Source organism: Leopardus geoffroyi, chromosome E1 (genome assembly GCF_018350155.1).
Source record: "Leopardus geoffroyi isolate Oge1 chromosome E1, O.geoffroyi_Oge1_pat1.0, whole genome shotgun sequence".
Taxonomy (NCBI): Eukaryota; Metazoa; Chordata; class Mammalia; order Carnivora; family Felidae; genus Leopardus; species Leopardus geoffroyi.
The window spans coordinates 2,849,170-2,865,340 of record NC_059330.1 but is presented as its reverse complement, the minus strand read 5'-3'; the positions used below and the strand labels follow the sequence as shown (position 1 = coordinate 2,865,340).

The 16,171-nt window shown below is 49.6% G+C and overlaps 1 protein-coding gene across 1 annotated transcript in view; it reads left to right on the top strand.

Moving 5' to 3' along the window:
* Window positions 1–2,870: 2,870 nt before the first annotated feature.
* The window catches only part of CTC1 (CST telomere replication complex component 1), a 20,432-nt gene continuing 7,131 nt past the window's right edge, over window positions 2,871–16,171 (top strand). The window contains exons 1-6 of the mRNA XM_045490316.1: window positions 2,871–3,046; window positions 7,736–7,899; window positions 12,183–12,420; window positions 12,570–12,781; window positions 13,112–13,256; window positions 15,871–16,155. Coding sequence (XP_045346272.1) covers window positions 3,014–3,046; window positions 7,736–7,899; window positions 12,183–12,420; window positions 12,570–12,781; window positions 13,112–13,256; window positions 15,871–16,155 — 1,077 coding nt within the window. The 5' untranslated portion in view covers window positions 2,871–3,013. The remainder of the gene's footprint in view (window positions 3,047–7,735; window positions 7,900–12,182; window positions 12,421–12,569; window positions 12,782–13,111; window positions 13,257–15,870; window positions 16,156–16,171) is intronic.

The window sequence follows — 16,171 nt, the reverse complement described above, 5'->3', positions numbered from 1 at the left end:
GCATCCGAGGGCACAATTACAGTGTTGGAAGAGAAAGGAAATAAACATTGGGTTCTCTCTGGGGCCAAGTTCCCACACAGACTGTTTCTGCCTCTCATTAGCTAAATCTTGCCTGAAGCCTGACGGCAAGTAAGCTGGAGAGCTGTGCCAGGGCCAATGGCCCAAAGGTCTTTTTAATGAATCTTTAACAGAGAAATGTTCAGAGTAAAAGGTGAAAGTCTTGATCCTCATCTGTTTCCTTATTTATTCCCCTCTGCTATACAGGGGCCAAGAGGAAGGTAAGGCAAGTGAGTACCTGGGTGCAAAACTTATGGAGATACTTCAAATGTTCATTCACCCTAATTCCAGCCGTGCCCCAGATATAATAGTTGCTGCCTGTTTGATGTGTAAAGTTCCAGGTTATTGAAATGAGTTTTCTCAGGGCTCACTTCTGACAGAGGTCATGTATTAATCTTTTGACATCTGAGCACCTCTTGGTTTCTTTCCCTTTAGGCGCTCCTTGGCTCCACCCAGTACGTACCTTCCAGAGCCTTCCAGGATCCTTAGTTTGCTCAGCTCTCTCTCTGATCCTATTTACTTCACATTTTCTTGTGTGTGTGTGTGTATGTGTGTGTGTGTGTGTGTGTGTGTGTGTGTGTTTAAGTAGGCTTCTTGCCCAACGTGGAGCTTGAACTGACAACCCTGGGATGAAGAGTCACCTCTCTACCAACTGAGTTAGCCAGGCACCTCTCCCCAACATTTTAGTATTCGCGGTGTATCATTAAGTTTTCAGCTTTCACCTCCATATAGTGACTTCCAGACTCATCCTTTGGGCCCTAATCCCTCTCCTGACTTTGGTCCCATATATCCAGCTGCCCCTTGGACAAGAACAGCTTGTTCAAAATCACCAGGTCTAGAGGACAGCACCACACTTCCTTCCCTGTGTGACAGACCAACCGCTCTTCCCCATGCTTCCCTAACATCTTCCCCTCTCCCATCCTTTTCCTTTAAGATGCTTATTAAATCAAGCATGATCTATTTCAGTGTCCTGTTATTCTCTTGTACCCTTCTCATTTGGTTTTTGCATGCTGCTGCCAGATTAGCCTGACATTTAAATGACACCAGTGAAGGGAGGGTGGTGAGGGTGAGAAGTACAACTTTCTCTGATCACTGTCACTGATACTCAACGTTCCCTCCTGTGAACCATCAAAAGTAATCCCAGGATGTAGGGCATATCTTCATGGATTTGGTAACTACAGGGAGTCTTCCAGAGTCCAGAAAACATTGAAAGCAAAAGGAATGATGAGGTTTGGGACTTCAGGCTTTGACAGGCGTTTTAACAAGGGTGTTTTGGGGGGAATTTGTTGTTTCGGTGAAAAGGCAAGAAACATATCTAATGTAATCATGGGGAGTGACTGCAAAGATTCACTTTCTACACAATTTGTCACTGCAATGCACTGCAGGAATAGAGAGCTTGCATCGAATGTGCAATTGAATTAGGGGATAGCATAAGTTGTAGAATTAAAGCCTATGTTCTCCTGTTAAATGATGACTAGAGCATTCTTATTGTCTACAGTGTTTTTATATGTTTATTTATTTTTGAGTGGGAGGGGGCAGAGCATGAACGGGGAAGGGGCAGAGAGAGAGAGGGAGATACAGAATCTGAAGCAGGCTCCAGGTTTTGAGTTGTCAGCACAGAGCCCAACACGGGGCTCGAACTCCAAACCGCGAGGTCATGATCTGAGCAGAAGTCGACGCTTAACGGAGCCACCCAGGAGCCCCTACAATGTTCATACTTAGAATATTCTACTATCTTGTTCCAAAAACAACTGGAAGCTGCTACAAGTTTACAACTTTAAATGCCCCTCTTTCGCTGTACTTTATTTTTTCTTAAAGTTTGAATTTTTAGTTGGAGTATAGTTGGCATGCAATACTATTATGTTTCAATCAAACAACAGAGTGATTCAGAAATCATATACTTTACGAAATGCTCACCACGGTAAGTCAGCACAAAGCTTTTACCATATTATTGACTATATTCTCTATGCTGTGACTCATCCCTGTGACTTATAACTGGAAGTTTGTACCCCTTAACCCCCTTTACTTCTCTTGCATATTCCCCCAACCTCCTCACTTTACCTTTCTAATCTCCTGTCTTCCCCTCCCAGTGCCTGGTGCATAGTTGCCTGAATTCTGTTCACTCACTGCCTACTAAACCAGGGAATGCTTGGTTGGTTGACTGAGGTAGAAAAAGCAAAAGGCTTTCATTAGTTGAGCCACAAATATTTACCCAGTTCATATGCATATATATTTCAAAGAAAGACATGGTTTAAAGTTTTATGTAAGTAATCTCTACCCAGGGAGTGCCTGGATGGCTCCGTGGGTTAAGCATCTGACTCTTGGTTTCAGCTCAGGTCATGATCTCAGTTTGAATTTGAGCTCTGTGCTGACAGCTCGGAGCCTGCTTGGCACTCTCTCTCTCTCCCCTCCTCTGTCTCTCAATCTGTCTCAAAAATAAACTTAAAAAATAAAAGAGTCGTATGCTTTTCCGACTGAGCCAGCCAGACGCCCCCAGCTCTTATTAGCAACAATCACTGTTCTAGGCACCAGGATACACAGAAAAACAGAATAAGTAGGATAAAGCTTCTAGGTACAGCATAGCGGAGAAACAATTACAACAGTGAGTCAAGGCCGTCACATAAGTATGAATGATGTGCTCAGGCTGCACTAAAGAGGAGACAGCTCTCTCTGGTTGGTAAGATCAGGGAGATCGAAAGAAGCTTAGGAGCGACCAACCAGGCGGGCTGCGTTCGAGCACCTGCGCTAGAGCCCGTTCCGGGGGAGGCCAGACAGGAAGTCACGGGCGAGCACGGCTTGTGGGGGACACCAGAGTCACCGCGGCTGCGCAGCGACACCCGGAGCCGGAGGCGGAGCCGCGGCCGCGCCCACCGATGACGTCACGGAGCGGCCTTCCCGAGAGCCCTCGCGCGACGGCCGTTCGCGGGCTCTCCCTGGGCGTAGCCTCGGGCGCATCATGGAGGCCGCCACGGCTCCGGCTCCCGACTCCGTGAGTGCCGTTCTCCGTCCCTCGTCCCTTTTTCCTCGTGTGCCCGGATTCTCCCCTTTCTCCTGCTCCCTCCACCATGTTTCTTTGCCTCTGTGCCTTCCCCGGCCGCGCCCGCGCGAGGGGGGCCTGGGAGGCTGTCCTTCCTCCCACCGTCGCTGGTTTCTGCGAATGTGTGTGTTTGTTCCCGGGGCGCCAGCTGGGAGCCTTGGACACGTCTCCGCCCACTCTGCAGGCTTCCGGCCGGTGGCGAAGCCGGGAGCGGACTCGTGGAGCTCGGTGGGGCTGAGGGTTCCGGGGGTGGGGGGAGGCCCCTGACGCAGCTGCAGGGTGAAGGAATAACGACGATCGAGAAAAAACGTCCGCACGTAGGGGTGAGCCAGGCAGAAAAAGCGCTGAAAGAGGTTTCAAGGCGGAGGCAAAGACATGTTCAGAAGCAAGAGATAGAAACAGGTATCTCTGAAAAACTCAAGTTCAGTGGGGTGGTGATGGAGGAGTGAGAGCTGACCGTCTTAGAAGTCTTGCTAAATAGCGACCCTAAACTGAGGATAATCGGGAGTTAGTGGAGGGTTTTAAGCAGAAGAGCGATTGGAGTTTTCCTTTCCTGAGGTAGCGGTGCAGCGTACCAGTTAGAAGGCTGTGGTTGAAAAGCAGTGAGAGAGGATGGTGACCCCGACCAAGGCAGCAATGTTGAGGTTCCAGAAGTGAAGACAGTTTAAAAAAAAAAAAAAAAAAGGGGGCGCCTGGGTGGCGCAGTCGGTTAAGCGTCCGACTTCAGCCAGGTCACGATCTCGCGGTCCGTGAGTTCGAGCCCCGCGTCAGGCTCTGGGCTGATGGCTCAGAGCCTGGAGCCTGTTTCCGATTCTGTGTCTCCCTCTCTCTCTGCCCCTCCCCCGTTCATGCTCTGTCTCTCTCTGTCCCAAAAATAAATAAACGTTGAAAAAAAAAAAAAAAGATAAATAAACGTTGAAAAAAAAAAAAAAGGAGGTAGAGTCTGTCTAAAGGACTTGGGTCTTGTGTAGGGAAAGGAAGGCATTAAAGGAGGACTTGGGGTTTCAGGGTAGAATTATTTGGTGAGGGTGCAACTTGCCAATTAGTGAACGTTGGAAGAGGAGTGGTTTTTTTTGTTTTTTTTTTTTTGAAAAGCACAGTGCTGGGATGTGTGGTGCCTGTACGTTGGCGAGGTGGAGAATCGGGTAGGCAGACGGATGTTATTAGAGCTTGAGATAGAGCTCAGCTACATTCGCATCTATGGATGGCTACTAAAGACATCCAGTGGCTGAGGTCGTTGAGGGAAAAATGTATAGTGTTCTCAAACTTCAGCCTTTATCAGTACTGATCTGGGGAAGCGTATTTAAAAGAGAGATTTCTGTGCCCCCCGCTCCTGCCAGGATTCTGATTCAGCATGTGAGATCCATGAATTCACATTTTTAATAAAACTTAAGGTGATTCTGGGGCACCTGGTTAGTTCAGTTGGTTAAGCATCCGACTTCGGCTCAGGTCATGATGTCGCAGTTCCATGAGTTCGAGCCCCGCGTCGGGCTCTGTGCTGACGGCTCAGAAGATTAAAAAACAAAAAGAAACTTGGGTGATTCCGAGGCAGTGGCGCCACTTTGAAAAACAGTAGTATATTCAATGCCAAGTAGTATATTCAGTGCCAAGTAGTGGACAGGCCCTCAGGAGCTAGAAAAGAAGATAGAAAATATGAGAGCCTGGGTGAGGCTCTCCTTACGTTGGTGAGGCAGTGCTGAATGATGGCATGGGCCAATTTAAAAAAAATTTTTTTTCAATGTTTATTTTTGAGAGAAAGAGACACAGAGCATGAGTGGGTGAGGGGCAGAGAGAGGGAGACACAGAATCCAAAGCAGGCTCCAGGCTCTGAGCTGTCAGCACAGAGCTTGACACGGGGGTGGGACCCACGGACCATGACCTGAGTGAAGTCGGGTGCTTAACTGAGCCATCCAGGTGCCCCTCCAATTTTTTTTAAAGACCTTATTTATTTTGAAATTTTTAAAATGCTTATTTATTCTTGAGAGAGATAGAGACAGCGTGAGTAGGGGAGGGACAGAGAAAGAGGGAGACACAGAATCCGAAGCAGGCTCCAGGCTCCGAGCTGTTAGCACAGAGCCTGATGTGGGGCTCAAGCTCACGAACCATGAGATCATGACTTGAGCTGAAGTTGGAAGCTTAACCGATGAAGCCACACAGGTGCCTCTTAAAGACTTTATTTTTAAGCAGTCTCTACACCCAACGTGGGGGCTCCAACTCACAATCAAGAGTCACCTGCTCTACCAGCTGAGCCAGCCAGGTGCCTCAATTTTTTTTTTTTTTTTTTTTTTACGTTTTATTAAAAGAAAAATTTTTTTAACGTTTATTTATTTTTGAGACAGAGAGAGACAGAGCATGAACGGGGGAGGGGCAGAGAGAGAGGGAGACACAGAATCGGAAACAGGCTCCAGGCTCTGAGCCATCAGCCCAGAGCCCGACGCGGGGCTCGAACTCACGGGCCACGAGATCGTGACCTGGCTGAAGTTGGACGCTTAATCGACTGAGCCACCCAGGCGCCCCTGATGCCCCTTTTTATTTTATTTTATTTTATTTTATTTTTTCAACGTTTATTTATTTTTGGGACAGAGAGAGACAGAGCATGAACGGGGGAGGGGCAGAGAGAGAGGGAGACACAGAATCGGAAGCGGGCTCCAGGCTCTGAGCCATCAGCCCAGAGCCCGACGTGGGGCTCGAACCCACAGACCGCAAGATCGTGACCTGAGCTGAAGTCGGACGCTTAACCCACTGAGCCACCCAGGTGCCCCTTACATTTTATTTTAAAGAGAGAGAATCCCAAGCATGCTCTGTACTGTCAGCGCGGAGCCTGACGCTGGACTCAATCCCACAACCCTGGGATCATGACTTGAGCCAAAATGAAGAGTCAGACGCTCAACCAGCTGAGTCATCCAGGCGCCCCTAGGTGCCCCAATTTTGATATCCATGGCCATGAGTGACCGTGTTTAGCTAAGGTGGAGTGAAGGTGAGGTTTAGTGGTAGGGCTGTTTACAAGAACACTGAAGTCGCTAGAACGTGAAGACTGGTTTCTCAGGCTGCTAAAGATTGACTGAATGTGGAGGACTGACCAGAAGGTTAGTAGAAGAGCACTGGAGGAACAGGGATCGAGCTGTGATGGTTTAGAATTATCACTGGGGATTGGAATAAAGGTCCTGCCCCTCAGTACTGTTGAACTCTGTCAGAATTTTAAAACGAAGGAAACTAGCATTGGAAGTAGGCCAAACCGGTCCCCTTTTCTAGAGCTATCTATAGACAGACAACTGTGTGTCCAGAATGTGTGGTAGGTATATAAAGTGGTTCATGTGCTCCTTAGGAAGCCTACATCTTAGCTGAAAAGACAGAGCAGAAAACAAATCCAGTGGGATTATATCTTAACGTTGATTTAGCTTATGGGAACTCACGTGTATATACTTGACTAAAAAAAATAAATGATTAAAAATTAGGAGCGCTTGATGGCTCAGTTGGTTTAGCATCCGACTTTGGCTCAGGTCATGATCTCACAGCTTGTGAGTTCGAGCCCCACGTGGGGCTCTGTGCTGACAGCTCAAAGACTGGAGCCTCCTGATTCTGTCTCCCTCGCTCTCTGCCCCTCCCCTGCTCATGCTCTGTCTCTGTCTCTCTCCCTGAAAAATAAATATTAAAAAAATTTTTTTAATTATATTGTGTCCTGGGGCGCCTGGGTGGCTCAGTCGGTTGAGCGTCCGACTTCGGCTCAGGTCATGATCTCGCGGTCCGTGGGTTCGAGCCCCGCGTCGGGCTCTGTGCTGACAGCTCGGAGCCCGGAGCCTGCTTCGGATTCTGTGTCTCCCTCTCTCTCTGCCCCTCCCCCGCTCATGCTCTGTCTCTCTGTGTCTCAAAAATAAACAAACATTTAAAAAAAATTAAAAAATTAAATATATTGTGTCCTTTTTATATACTGCTTATAATGCGGTGTGTTTAAATATAGTTGTTACCGTATGATACCGTGTCATTTTTTTTTTTTTTTAATGTTTACCCTTGAGAGAGAGACACAGAGACAGAGTGGGGAGGGGCAGAGAGAGAGGGAGACAGAATCTGAAGCAGGCTCCAGGCTCCAAGCTGTCAGCACAGAGCCCGACTCGGAGCTTGAACTCCCGAATCTCGAGATCATGACCTGAGCCGAGGTCGGACGCTTAACTGACTGAGCCACCCAGGCGCCCCGCGCCCCCCCCCCCCTTGTCATATTCTTTATGAGCAACAGAAAGGATTTTTTTCAAGGGTGATTTTGAGTATTTCTCAACTGGCTGGCTTTAGAACCAGACCCCACGTAAGATGGGATACCACTATGTTGTACCTGGTGATCATGGATCTTAGACGTATGTCCAAGGTGTTGGGGGAGACCCACGGGGGTGTCACAGAGCAGTGTAAGGCCACCTGCATATCTCCAGCGGGGCAATTGGTTATCACACGGCACCTACAGGAGAAGGAGGTCAGACCTGAGGTGTGACTGAATTACGTCACGCCTAAGGTTTCTTCTAATGGCTCAACTCTGTGGCTTGTCTTCTTTATTTACGTGCCCTCTTAATTTCTCTTTTTATTACTTTATTCCCCAAATTTCATTGGTGGGCAGGTTGGTTAGGAAGATGTTTTAACTAGATTCACTTTCCTCAGGAGCAGGCCTGGCTTGAGGCTGCCCGGACCTTCATCCAAGAGACCCTGTGTCCAGCTGGCACGGAGCCCGATGTCCAGTTGACTCAGTTGGTAATTGACTGTGTGAAGACCATCTGGTTGTCCCAGGGAAAGAACCAGGGTTTTCCCCTGCCCCTCAGCTACAGGTAAGGAGAGGCGGGCTCTCGAAGAGAGGAAGTTAACTTTGGGACTGAAACGGAATGACCTGTAGTTAAGGGGAAAATGACAAGCCTGAGGGGAAGCTGTGCTACCGGGAGGAAAAGGTCTATCGAGCCCCTTCTGCTGGCTTCCTCCAGCCTCCATTACGCTGCTTTCCTTACCTGTGGTTCTCCTTAATTGACTGGTGTCAAGGGACATCACTCTTGTTAGGGACAAGGAGAAGAGGGAGGAAGACGGAAAGACAGAAAATTTGGAAAAAGGACCCCCAAGGTGGAGAGGTTGATACTCTTTTGTGTATTAGGAAACTAAGGTATGGAGCATTAAGACGTCAGCAAGTGCAGATTAGTTGTGTTTGAAACTGGAGTTTAAAGTCTTCTGAAGGTATTTAGTTTTTGTTTTTTTACAAGGCTTGTGTTCTTAAACTGTTCAAGGCAGTGTTAATAAGTTCCACAAGAAAAGGGTTCCATGGCTAAATGAGTTTAAGAGACACTGAACATGTGATAACCTTCTCTGGGAAAGTCACAAGGCTCATTAACATATTAAAGGCTCTGAAAGGCCTGTGAAAAGAAATTCAATTACTTCCTCACGGGAGGAACCACTATCTCAAATATGGGGTGTGTTAATTCCTGTGTTTTTATTTCTATATAAATGTATACGCATTCTACATATACGTACGTCTATATATTTTCTCAGGTCTGTTTTAGAGAGAGCGTGTGCGTGCACACTCGTGTGCAGGGTAGGGGCGGAGAGGGAGAGGGAGACAGGATCTGAAGCTGGCTCCTTGCTGCCAGCACAGAGTCCGTTGTGGGGCTTGAACCTACGAACCGTGAGATCATGACCTGAGCTGAAGTCAGACGCTCAATCTACCGAGCCACCCAGTATGTTTTTATTGCACATGTGTCTGTCCCTAAGCAGTATACTGTGGAGTTTTGCATACTTTTTGCTTTTATATAAATGGCACCATACCTTATATATCCTCTGCAATTTGCTTTTTGTGCCTCGTGCTCGTGAGATTCACTCCTAATGATGGCTCTAGCTCCTCTCTTTTACTGCTGCATGGTATTCTGTTATGATGTGAATATACGTATCACTGTTTGTCCTCTAAAAGATAAAAAAAGGTGCAGATCTGTTTAGCTTTGTTTAATTAGGCATCTCCCAAACTTACTCGAGCGTAGGATAGTTTTTCCCTGGGCTGACCCTGCTTGTGGCCGTTGGATGTCACTCGGCCCTGTGCTCTGTCTCCGCGAAGGCGAGGGATCTTTGGTGAGAAGACAGCTTAACTGTACTCTGTTATCCGGAACGTCGTTTTCAGAATTCTGAATTGTTTTCTCAGCCGTGGATTTGTTATAAGCCGATGGTAACTACGCATGCTGGTCCGCCAGAATGTAAATCAACGCACTGCTTCCTTCGTTGAGAAGGTGCTGCGTGTGGAAGTCCTCCGATGAGGCAGTGTGCTGGCTGCATCATACAGTCAGTACTCCCGCTCACCTTTTGAAAACCTTCACGTTTGCCGTGTTGGCTCCAGTTCTTTGTTATTTTTATTTTTTCAAGTTTATTTATTCTGAGAGAGTGTGAGAGAGAATGAGCAGGAGAGGGGCAGAGAGAGACGGAGAGAGAATCTCAAGCAGGCTCCACGCTGTCGTTGCAGAGCGTGATCTGGGGCTCGAACTCACGAACCCCGAGATCACGATCTGAGCCACCCAGGCGCCCCTCAGTTCTTCTTTATGAGAAGTGAAGCGTGACAGATTCGGTGGAGTCTCCTAAGCGCTCTACCCTGATCCGGTTCCCTGCCCTTCTCCAGCAGCACCCACTGTCCTGAAGGGGAGTGCAGGCTCCGCGGGTGTGCACGCAGTGGCCTCACTAGCCGTTTGCACGTTGCTTTCCCTTGGGTGGAGTTGTACCAGCGGATACACGTAGCGGTATACGTCTACATCCGGAACCTTTTCCAGATCTGGGGTTTGTTTAAAAAAATGGTTTTTTTTGCCTCTTTGATGGGTATGAAATGATGTCTTATTTGAATCCCAAAGTAATTTCTCAGGACATGCTTGCCTGGGGGCACTTTTCTTCCTGTGTAACTCTTCTCATCCTAATCCATGGGCCTCTGGTTTCCCATCTTTTCCTACAGTTCTCGTCCACGTCCGTAACTATTAAGGTTAAATACGTTGTTTATGTAAACACAGGATGAAGTCTCAGGAGAAACCTGTCCTGCTAACATGGGAAGGGCCCTGGGACAGAGAACTACTTACTGATTAGTCCTAGTAGAGGAGGTTGTGCAGCCTCTGGCAGTGGCGTAGAGTCTCCCGCAGGTGAGCCGAGTACGCGCCTCGTGGCCTCTGTGATCGGTCTAAGACGAAAGAGATCCGAATGTCTCCAGATTCTGGCGATGCTAGAACAATGGAGAAGCGGGAAGTCAGGAATTGTTGGGAAAGTTGGAAGCTTTTTGAAGTTGCATGTTGTTTTTCAAGATAAACGTAAAATCGGTGGCAGGGTACGTAGAAGTGAGTCTGTAAAGAACGGTGGGTGGGGATCAAACAGGAATTGTTTGACAGGTTCAAAGATTTTAATCCTCTTTTTCCTTTCTCCTTGGTCACGTGCCTGCAGTGTGCCAGGCAGTATGTTAGGCAGTGAAAGTTGGAGAGCAGGGACAGATGCAAGGATTTGAGGTTCTCACCTTCAGTTTCCTGACCTAGACCCTGAAGAGTCTGGGGAGAGTGACCCCTGTCCTTACTGTTTTCTGTCCTGAAGTTGTCTCCACTTGCTTTGTCATGGGCAAAGAGCAGTAGAGCAACAGGAAAAGAACATGGGCTTTTGAGCGAGGCACCCTTGGCTTTGCCACCTACACCCCTGGGTTCCTGACTTCTCAAAGTTTCCTCGCTGGTAGTGTTTACAGTGATTTGGGGGTGAAGCTTCAGTGAATCACTGAGCGGGAACGGACCCAGTATCGTGTGTACGTAACAGGGACTCGACACATACTAGTTACCATCTTTGCCTTTTATGCTGTGCACATCCGTGTGGGAGAGAAGGAAGCAGGTGTGGAAGGGGAGTGGGCCGTCTAGGACAGCGTTCCCCGCTGTTGGTACCCACACGGGGGTCATGTTCGTGATACAGAGGAGGGTGAGTTACGACGTTGTGTATCTTTATCCTTTCTCTTCTTTCTGCTCAGAAGATGGTGAGCATGCCAGTGTGTGCAGTCACGGGATTACAGATGTGAATCTGTCCCGACCGTGATAAGTTCGCCTGTTACCACGTTATCCACGCTCCGCCTCGTCATGGATAGTGGTGGGCGGTGTTGCAGCACTTGCCTTGGGAACGGCTGATCCTAAGCATCTTCTGAGATCGGGGAGCTCTTGAAAGCGAATCCCGTCTCAGCCTCTGCTTCCCCGCCAGTCGAGAGTTCTGTGATCTCCCAGACCAGGAAGGAAGCCTGGCTGGGGCCACTGAGGTCGAGCCATCAGGCACAGGCCATGGTGGCTGCACTGGAGTTCTCTGTGGAGCTAAGAGCCCAGACGCCATCAGGGGAGCTGAGTGTGGCCAGTGTTATCCCCACACTCCTGCCCTCGGGCTGTTCTTTTACTCCTTTGTGTTTCTGGGTCCCCTGTAGTGCCGTCTTGTTCAAAGTGTCACTCAGCACCGACTTTCTTCCTGCCTGCCTTACTACCTAGTCTTTGGGCCTAGACCCCATCCTCATGTCCTTAGGCTCTTAGCCCTAAGGCTTTTTTGTTGTTTGTTTTTAATGTTTATTTTTGAGACAGAGAAAGACAGAGCCTGAGGAGGGGTGGGGCGAGAGAGAGAGGGAGACACAGAATCCGAAGCAGGCTCCAGGCTCTGAGCTGTCTGCACAGAGCCCGACATGGGGCTCAAACTCATGAACTGTGAGATCATGACCTGAACTGAAATCAGATGCTTAATGGACTGAGCCGCCCAAGTGCCCCTTGGTTGTTTTTAATTTTAGAGAGAGAGTGAGTGAGCTGAGGAGAGGAGTAGAGGGAGGGAGAGAGAATCCTAAGCAGACTCCATGCTCAACACGGAGCCTGACTCAGGGCTCGATCCCACAACCCCAGGATCATGACCTGAGCCGAAATCAAAAATCCGATGCTCAACCGACTGAGCGTCCCCGCCCTTGGGGCTTTTGCCCTTGAGTCAAACTCCTCTCTTTGTCCATGTTTTCTGTTGACTTTTCTTTGGGAACTTGGGGGATTTGTTGGGGTTAAGGATAATTTTCTAGGCTTGGATATGGCTTTGCAGGACCTCTGCTCCCTTCCCTCTGCAGCTTTGTCTCAGTACAGGACCTCAAGACCCACCAAAACCTCCCATGCTGCAGCCACCTGTCCTGGAGCAGTAATGCATACCAGGCTTGGGCCCAAGAGGCTGGACCAAGTGGGACTCCCCTACCCCGGGAGCGGCTGTTACTCTTAGGGACACTAACAGACCTGTCAGGGGACTTGGAACAAGAGTGCAGGAAAGGAGACCTCTATGTGAAAGATAACACTGGTGTCCTGGGCTGTGAGGTGAGTAGGAAGGTGAAGGTCGGATGCTCAGATCCTAACAAGAATGGTATCTAGGGAGCGAGGAAATTAAGTCTCTGAGGGAAGAAAGGTGGAGAAGGGTGGATGGGACGCTAGGGTCCTGGCTAACCCTTGCTCTTGGTTTTTTCTAGCTCATAGATCTGGACCTTTCTTGGTTGGGCCATCTCTTTCTGTTCCCCAGTTGGAGCTACCTCCCTCCTCCCAGGTGGAGTTCTTCAGGGGAAGGACACTTGGAGCTCTTGAGTGCTCCGGTGCCAGTGCTCCCCCTGACCAGCAGTCCGAGCTCCCTCAGCCCTCTCTCTGTTCTCTATCCAGAGACTGCTTCCCGCCTGCTCAGGCACAGGTAGTCCTTCCCTGTTGGGGGGAGGACAGAGCGCCATGCAGCTGGGAGGAGGGGGTGGGCTGGTGGGAGGAGGGGAGAAAGGTTCTGGGAGCAGGACGGGTGGAGTGTTCCAGATGAGGGGGGCGATGGGGCCTCTCTGGGTATCAGGAGTGGGTGTCTTCAAGTGAAGTTTGCCTCATCTAAGGTCAGGAAGAGTTTGAAGGGAGTCTTGGGAATGATCGCTTTGGCAATTTTAAATCACCACTAGGTTATTTATGGCAGAAGGGAAGGCATCTACAGGGAAAAAGAAATGGAAAGGACTTTTCCCTCTCCTCTTTCTTCCTTCTTTAGAGGCAAGCTCAGAGGCGTGCAGCCAAACCTGGCTGGGAAGCTGGTTCGCGTGAGCGCTCTGGTGAGGAGTCAGAAGAAAGCTCACTTTGTCCTGTCTCTTGGTGGATCCTCGCCAGCTGGCAGCCTCGTGTCCGTCGTCGTGCAGGTGAGGACTGGGGTCCGTTCGGGCTGTGGAGTCGCGGAGGGGCCGTCAGGGCTCTTTGCAGGAGAGAGAGCAGTAGGAGAGGAAGGCAACTCGGGGAGCAGTTTTCTGGGACAGCGTTGTTGAAGGAGGAGTCCAGGGAACATCATTCTGACGCACAGGAAGCAGGGGGCAGACTTTTCTGCTATGTGGTTCGTCTGAGTGGATGACTTGTGTACCGTGGGTGACTCTTTCAGACCTGCCAGAATCGCTTGTTTTTCCTCTGCATTAGAAAATGATACGTTTTAGCACCATTAAGACATCAAATATGTGCGTTTTTTTTTTTTTTTTTTTTTTCTTTTTTTTAAGAGTGAGAGACCGAGCACGAGTGGGGAAGAGGGGCAGGGGAGAGGGAGAAAAGAGTCTTAAGCAGGTTCCTTACTCAGCACAGAGCCCAGCCTGGGGCTTGATCCCATGATCCTGGGATCACGACCTGAGCTGAAATCAAGAGCCAGACACTCGACCGACCGAGCCATCCAGGCGCCCCAAGTATGTGTGCTTCCTGAAATTTTTTTGCAGTGTGCGCTTTTTTGAAAACTTGGTACTTACTGTCTTATGACTCACATGATTATCTGAATAATGTTTCAAGAGCATTCGAAACGATTAAAGGCTAAAAAGACTCTCTTCTGTGCACGTCAAGAGAGGCAGTTCTGAAACGTGGTAGCGCGGTCAGAATTCTCGTGTCCGTATGTGTCATGAGCTTAAGTGGCAGTTATTAGTGTGTTAAAGGAACCTGCAACTACTAAAACTAAAACCGCTTAGAGGCCGCCTAAATTTCTGGTCTGGTCTTTCCTCCTGGGTTATAGAGGAGCCTCTGTATTTTCTTTACATTAGACTGTTTCCCGTCCCCTAGAGACCACGGGAAATGCCGTTCAGGGCAGAGTTGGCCTGAACAGGGGAGGAGTGATCTTGCTATATTTATAGGCTGAGGAGGAGACATATTGGAGACGTACTGTCACCCTAGATGACCCCAGGGAATCTCTTCTGTGATGGAGGAGCTGAGATCATCTCTTGAAAATGAAGGACTGGACTCTGAAAAGAGAAGAAAAGGTTCAGGGTCCCTGCTGTTGCTAGGTATCTGGGGACACGAGGCTGCCGAACAGCGGCCCCGCCGGAGAGTGTTTGGCACTGGGGTGACGGGGGCCTGACTTCCTCAAGTGGGGCTTTTGCCTTAGAAGAGGAGTTGAGGAAACAGCAGTGCTGGTGTGCTGCTGGTAGGCTCGGGGCGAAGGGAGGCCGACAGGGCGGGGCTCGGGGTCCGCGTTCAGATCCTGGCACTCACACAGAGGACAGAAGTGCTCGGCGTCTTGAGTGAAGGCGGAGGGGCTGCGGATTGGCTGTCCTGGTGAGAGGTGAAAGGAAGTCTGTGGAGCAGAGGGCAGTGGGGGAGAAGCAGAGGCACCCGTCTGTGCAGTCAAACCGCTCTTAACTACTTGTCCTGCACAAGCCGTAAGCTTAGGTGAGGTCTTAGCAATACCTCTCGACGAGGCGTGACGTCCACGGTCTGGTCGGTGGTCTCACCCAGCTGCAGAGTAGAGATGGAGGTCTGTGAGGTGGAGCACAGGAGACCGGGGGGTTCAGGTGTCCCGAGTAGGCAGAGGGTTTCAAAGCTCCTGCGAATGGCTGTGTGTTCTCTCGGCCCTAGAAGGTTGTTGCATTTGAGAACCGTCTGTCTTCCCCTGGTGCATGAGTTTCAACAACCACACTGCTCCAGTCCATAGGATACCCTGCTCTCCGAGGTTTATTTTCTTTTCGTACTTTTGATGTCTCTCATTTTCCTATAAAATGAAGTTTTCAGCTTGTCATTTCTGGGTTTTTTCTCTCCTCTTGGCTCTCCCATCTTGTGTCCTGAGACTCCCAGGAGCGATCCTTCTCCATCTTGGCCCATGTTCTCACTGCCTTGCTTGTCCTGAGTTTCGGACATCTTTATGTTGCTTCCTGCGCGAATCCCCCTTCTCTCTCCTCTCCGCTTTGACAAAGCAGAGACATCCTTCAGGACCCTGGGCAGGGGCCAGCTTCTTTCACTGAGTCTTCCTGATCATTCCAACCCATGGTCACTTCTCTTCTTTCCCCAGAACCTTGCGGAATGTGTGTGGTTTTTGACACTTGATCGCATATGGCCCCGTATCATTACTTGACTTTGTGTCTGTGTTCCCCAGTGGTTTAAAGTACGTGGGGAAAGAGGGTCCAATCTATTGTATTTCCCTTAACATCTTTTCCAACACTGAATACGTATGTGCTCCGTACGTGTGGGTTAAATAAATGAGAGTCATCTGTACGTTACAAGGTGGGATGGGGAAATGCAAAAGCTGTAATTTGGGGATGGGATGTTTCCCTGTTTGGGTGGGATGGTTTGTATCTTCAGGGAGGGATTGGGAAACATGTGGCATCTTCTGTGAGAGGGAAGAGATCCAGAAGGTTAAGAGTTAACTGGCAGACAGGGCCGCTGAAGACGCAGAACAGAATTCACGAGGAGCAGGTCTTGGAAGTCAAGTCATGATGGAAAGAGACTCTGGCAGAGGGGCAGTGTCGTGGGAAGCGTCTCATGTACCGTGTTGCCTGCCCCTGCACGAGCCAGATCCCTGCCCAGCTGGTGTGGCACCGAGCCCTCTGGCCTGGTAGGTCCTATGTGCTGACAGCCTTGCGAGTGGTCAGGATCCGCGGCCACTGTTACCGCGTTTGGACGACCAGTCCCTCCTCCCATCTGCTGCCCCTGCGACCGGAGTGTGTGCGGGAGCTGGAGCTGGAGCTGGATGGACCCCTCTTGGAGGCTGACCCCCCGCCACTCCCCGCGCCCAGCAGCTCCCAGGACGGGGACAGGGAAGCAGCTCTTGTCCGGAACTCTACGCTCTTGTCATACACGGTGAGCGCGAAGGAGA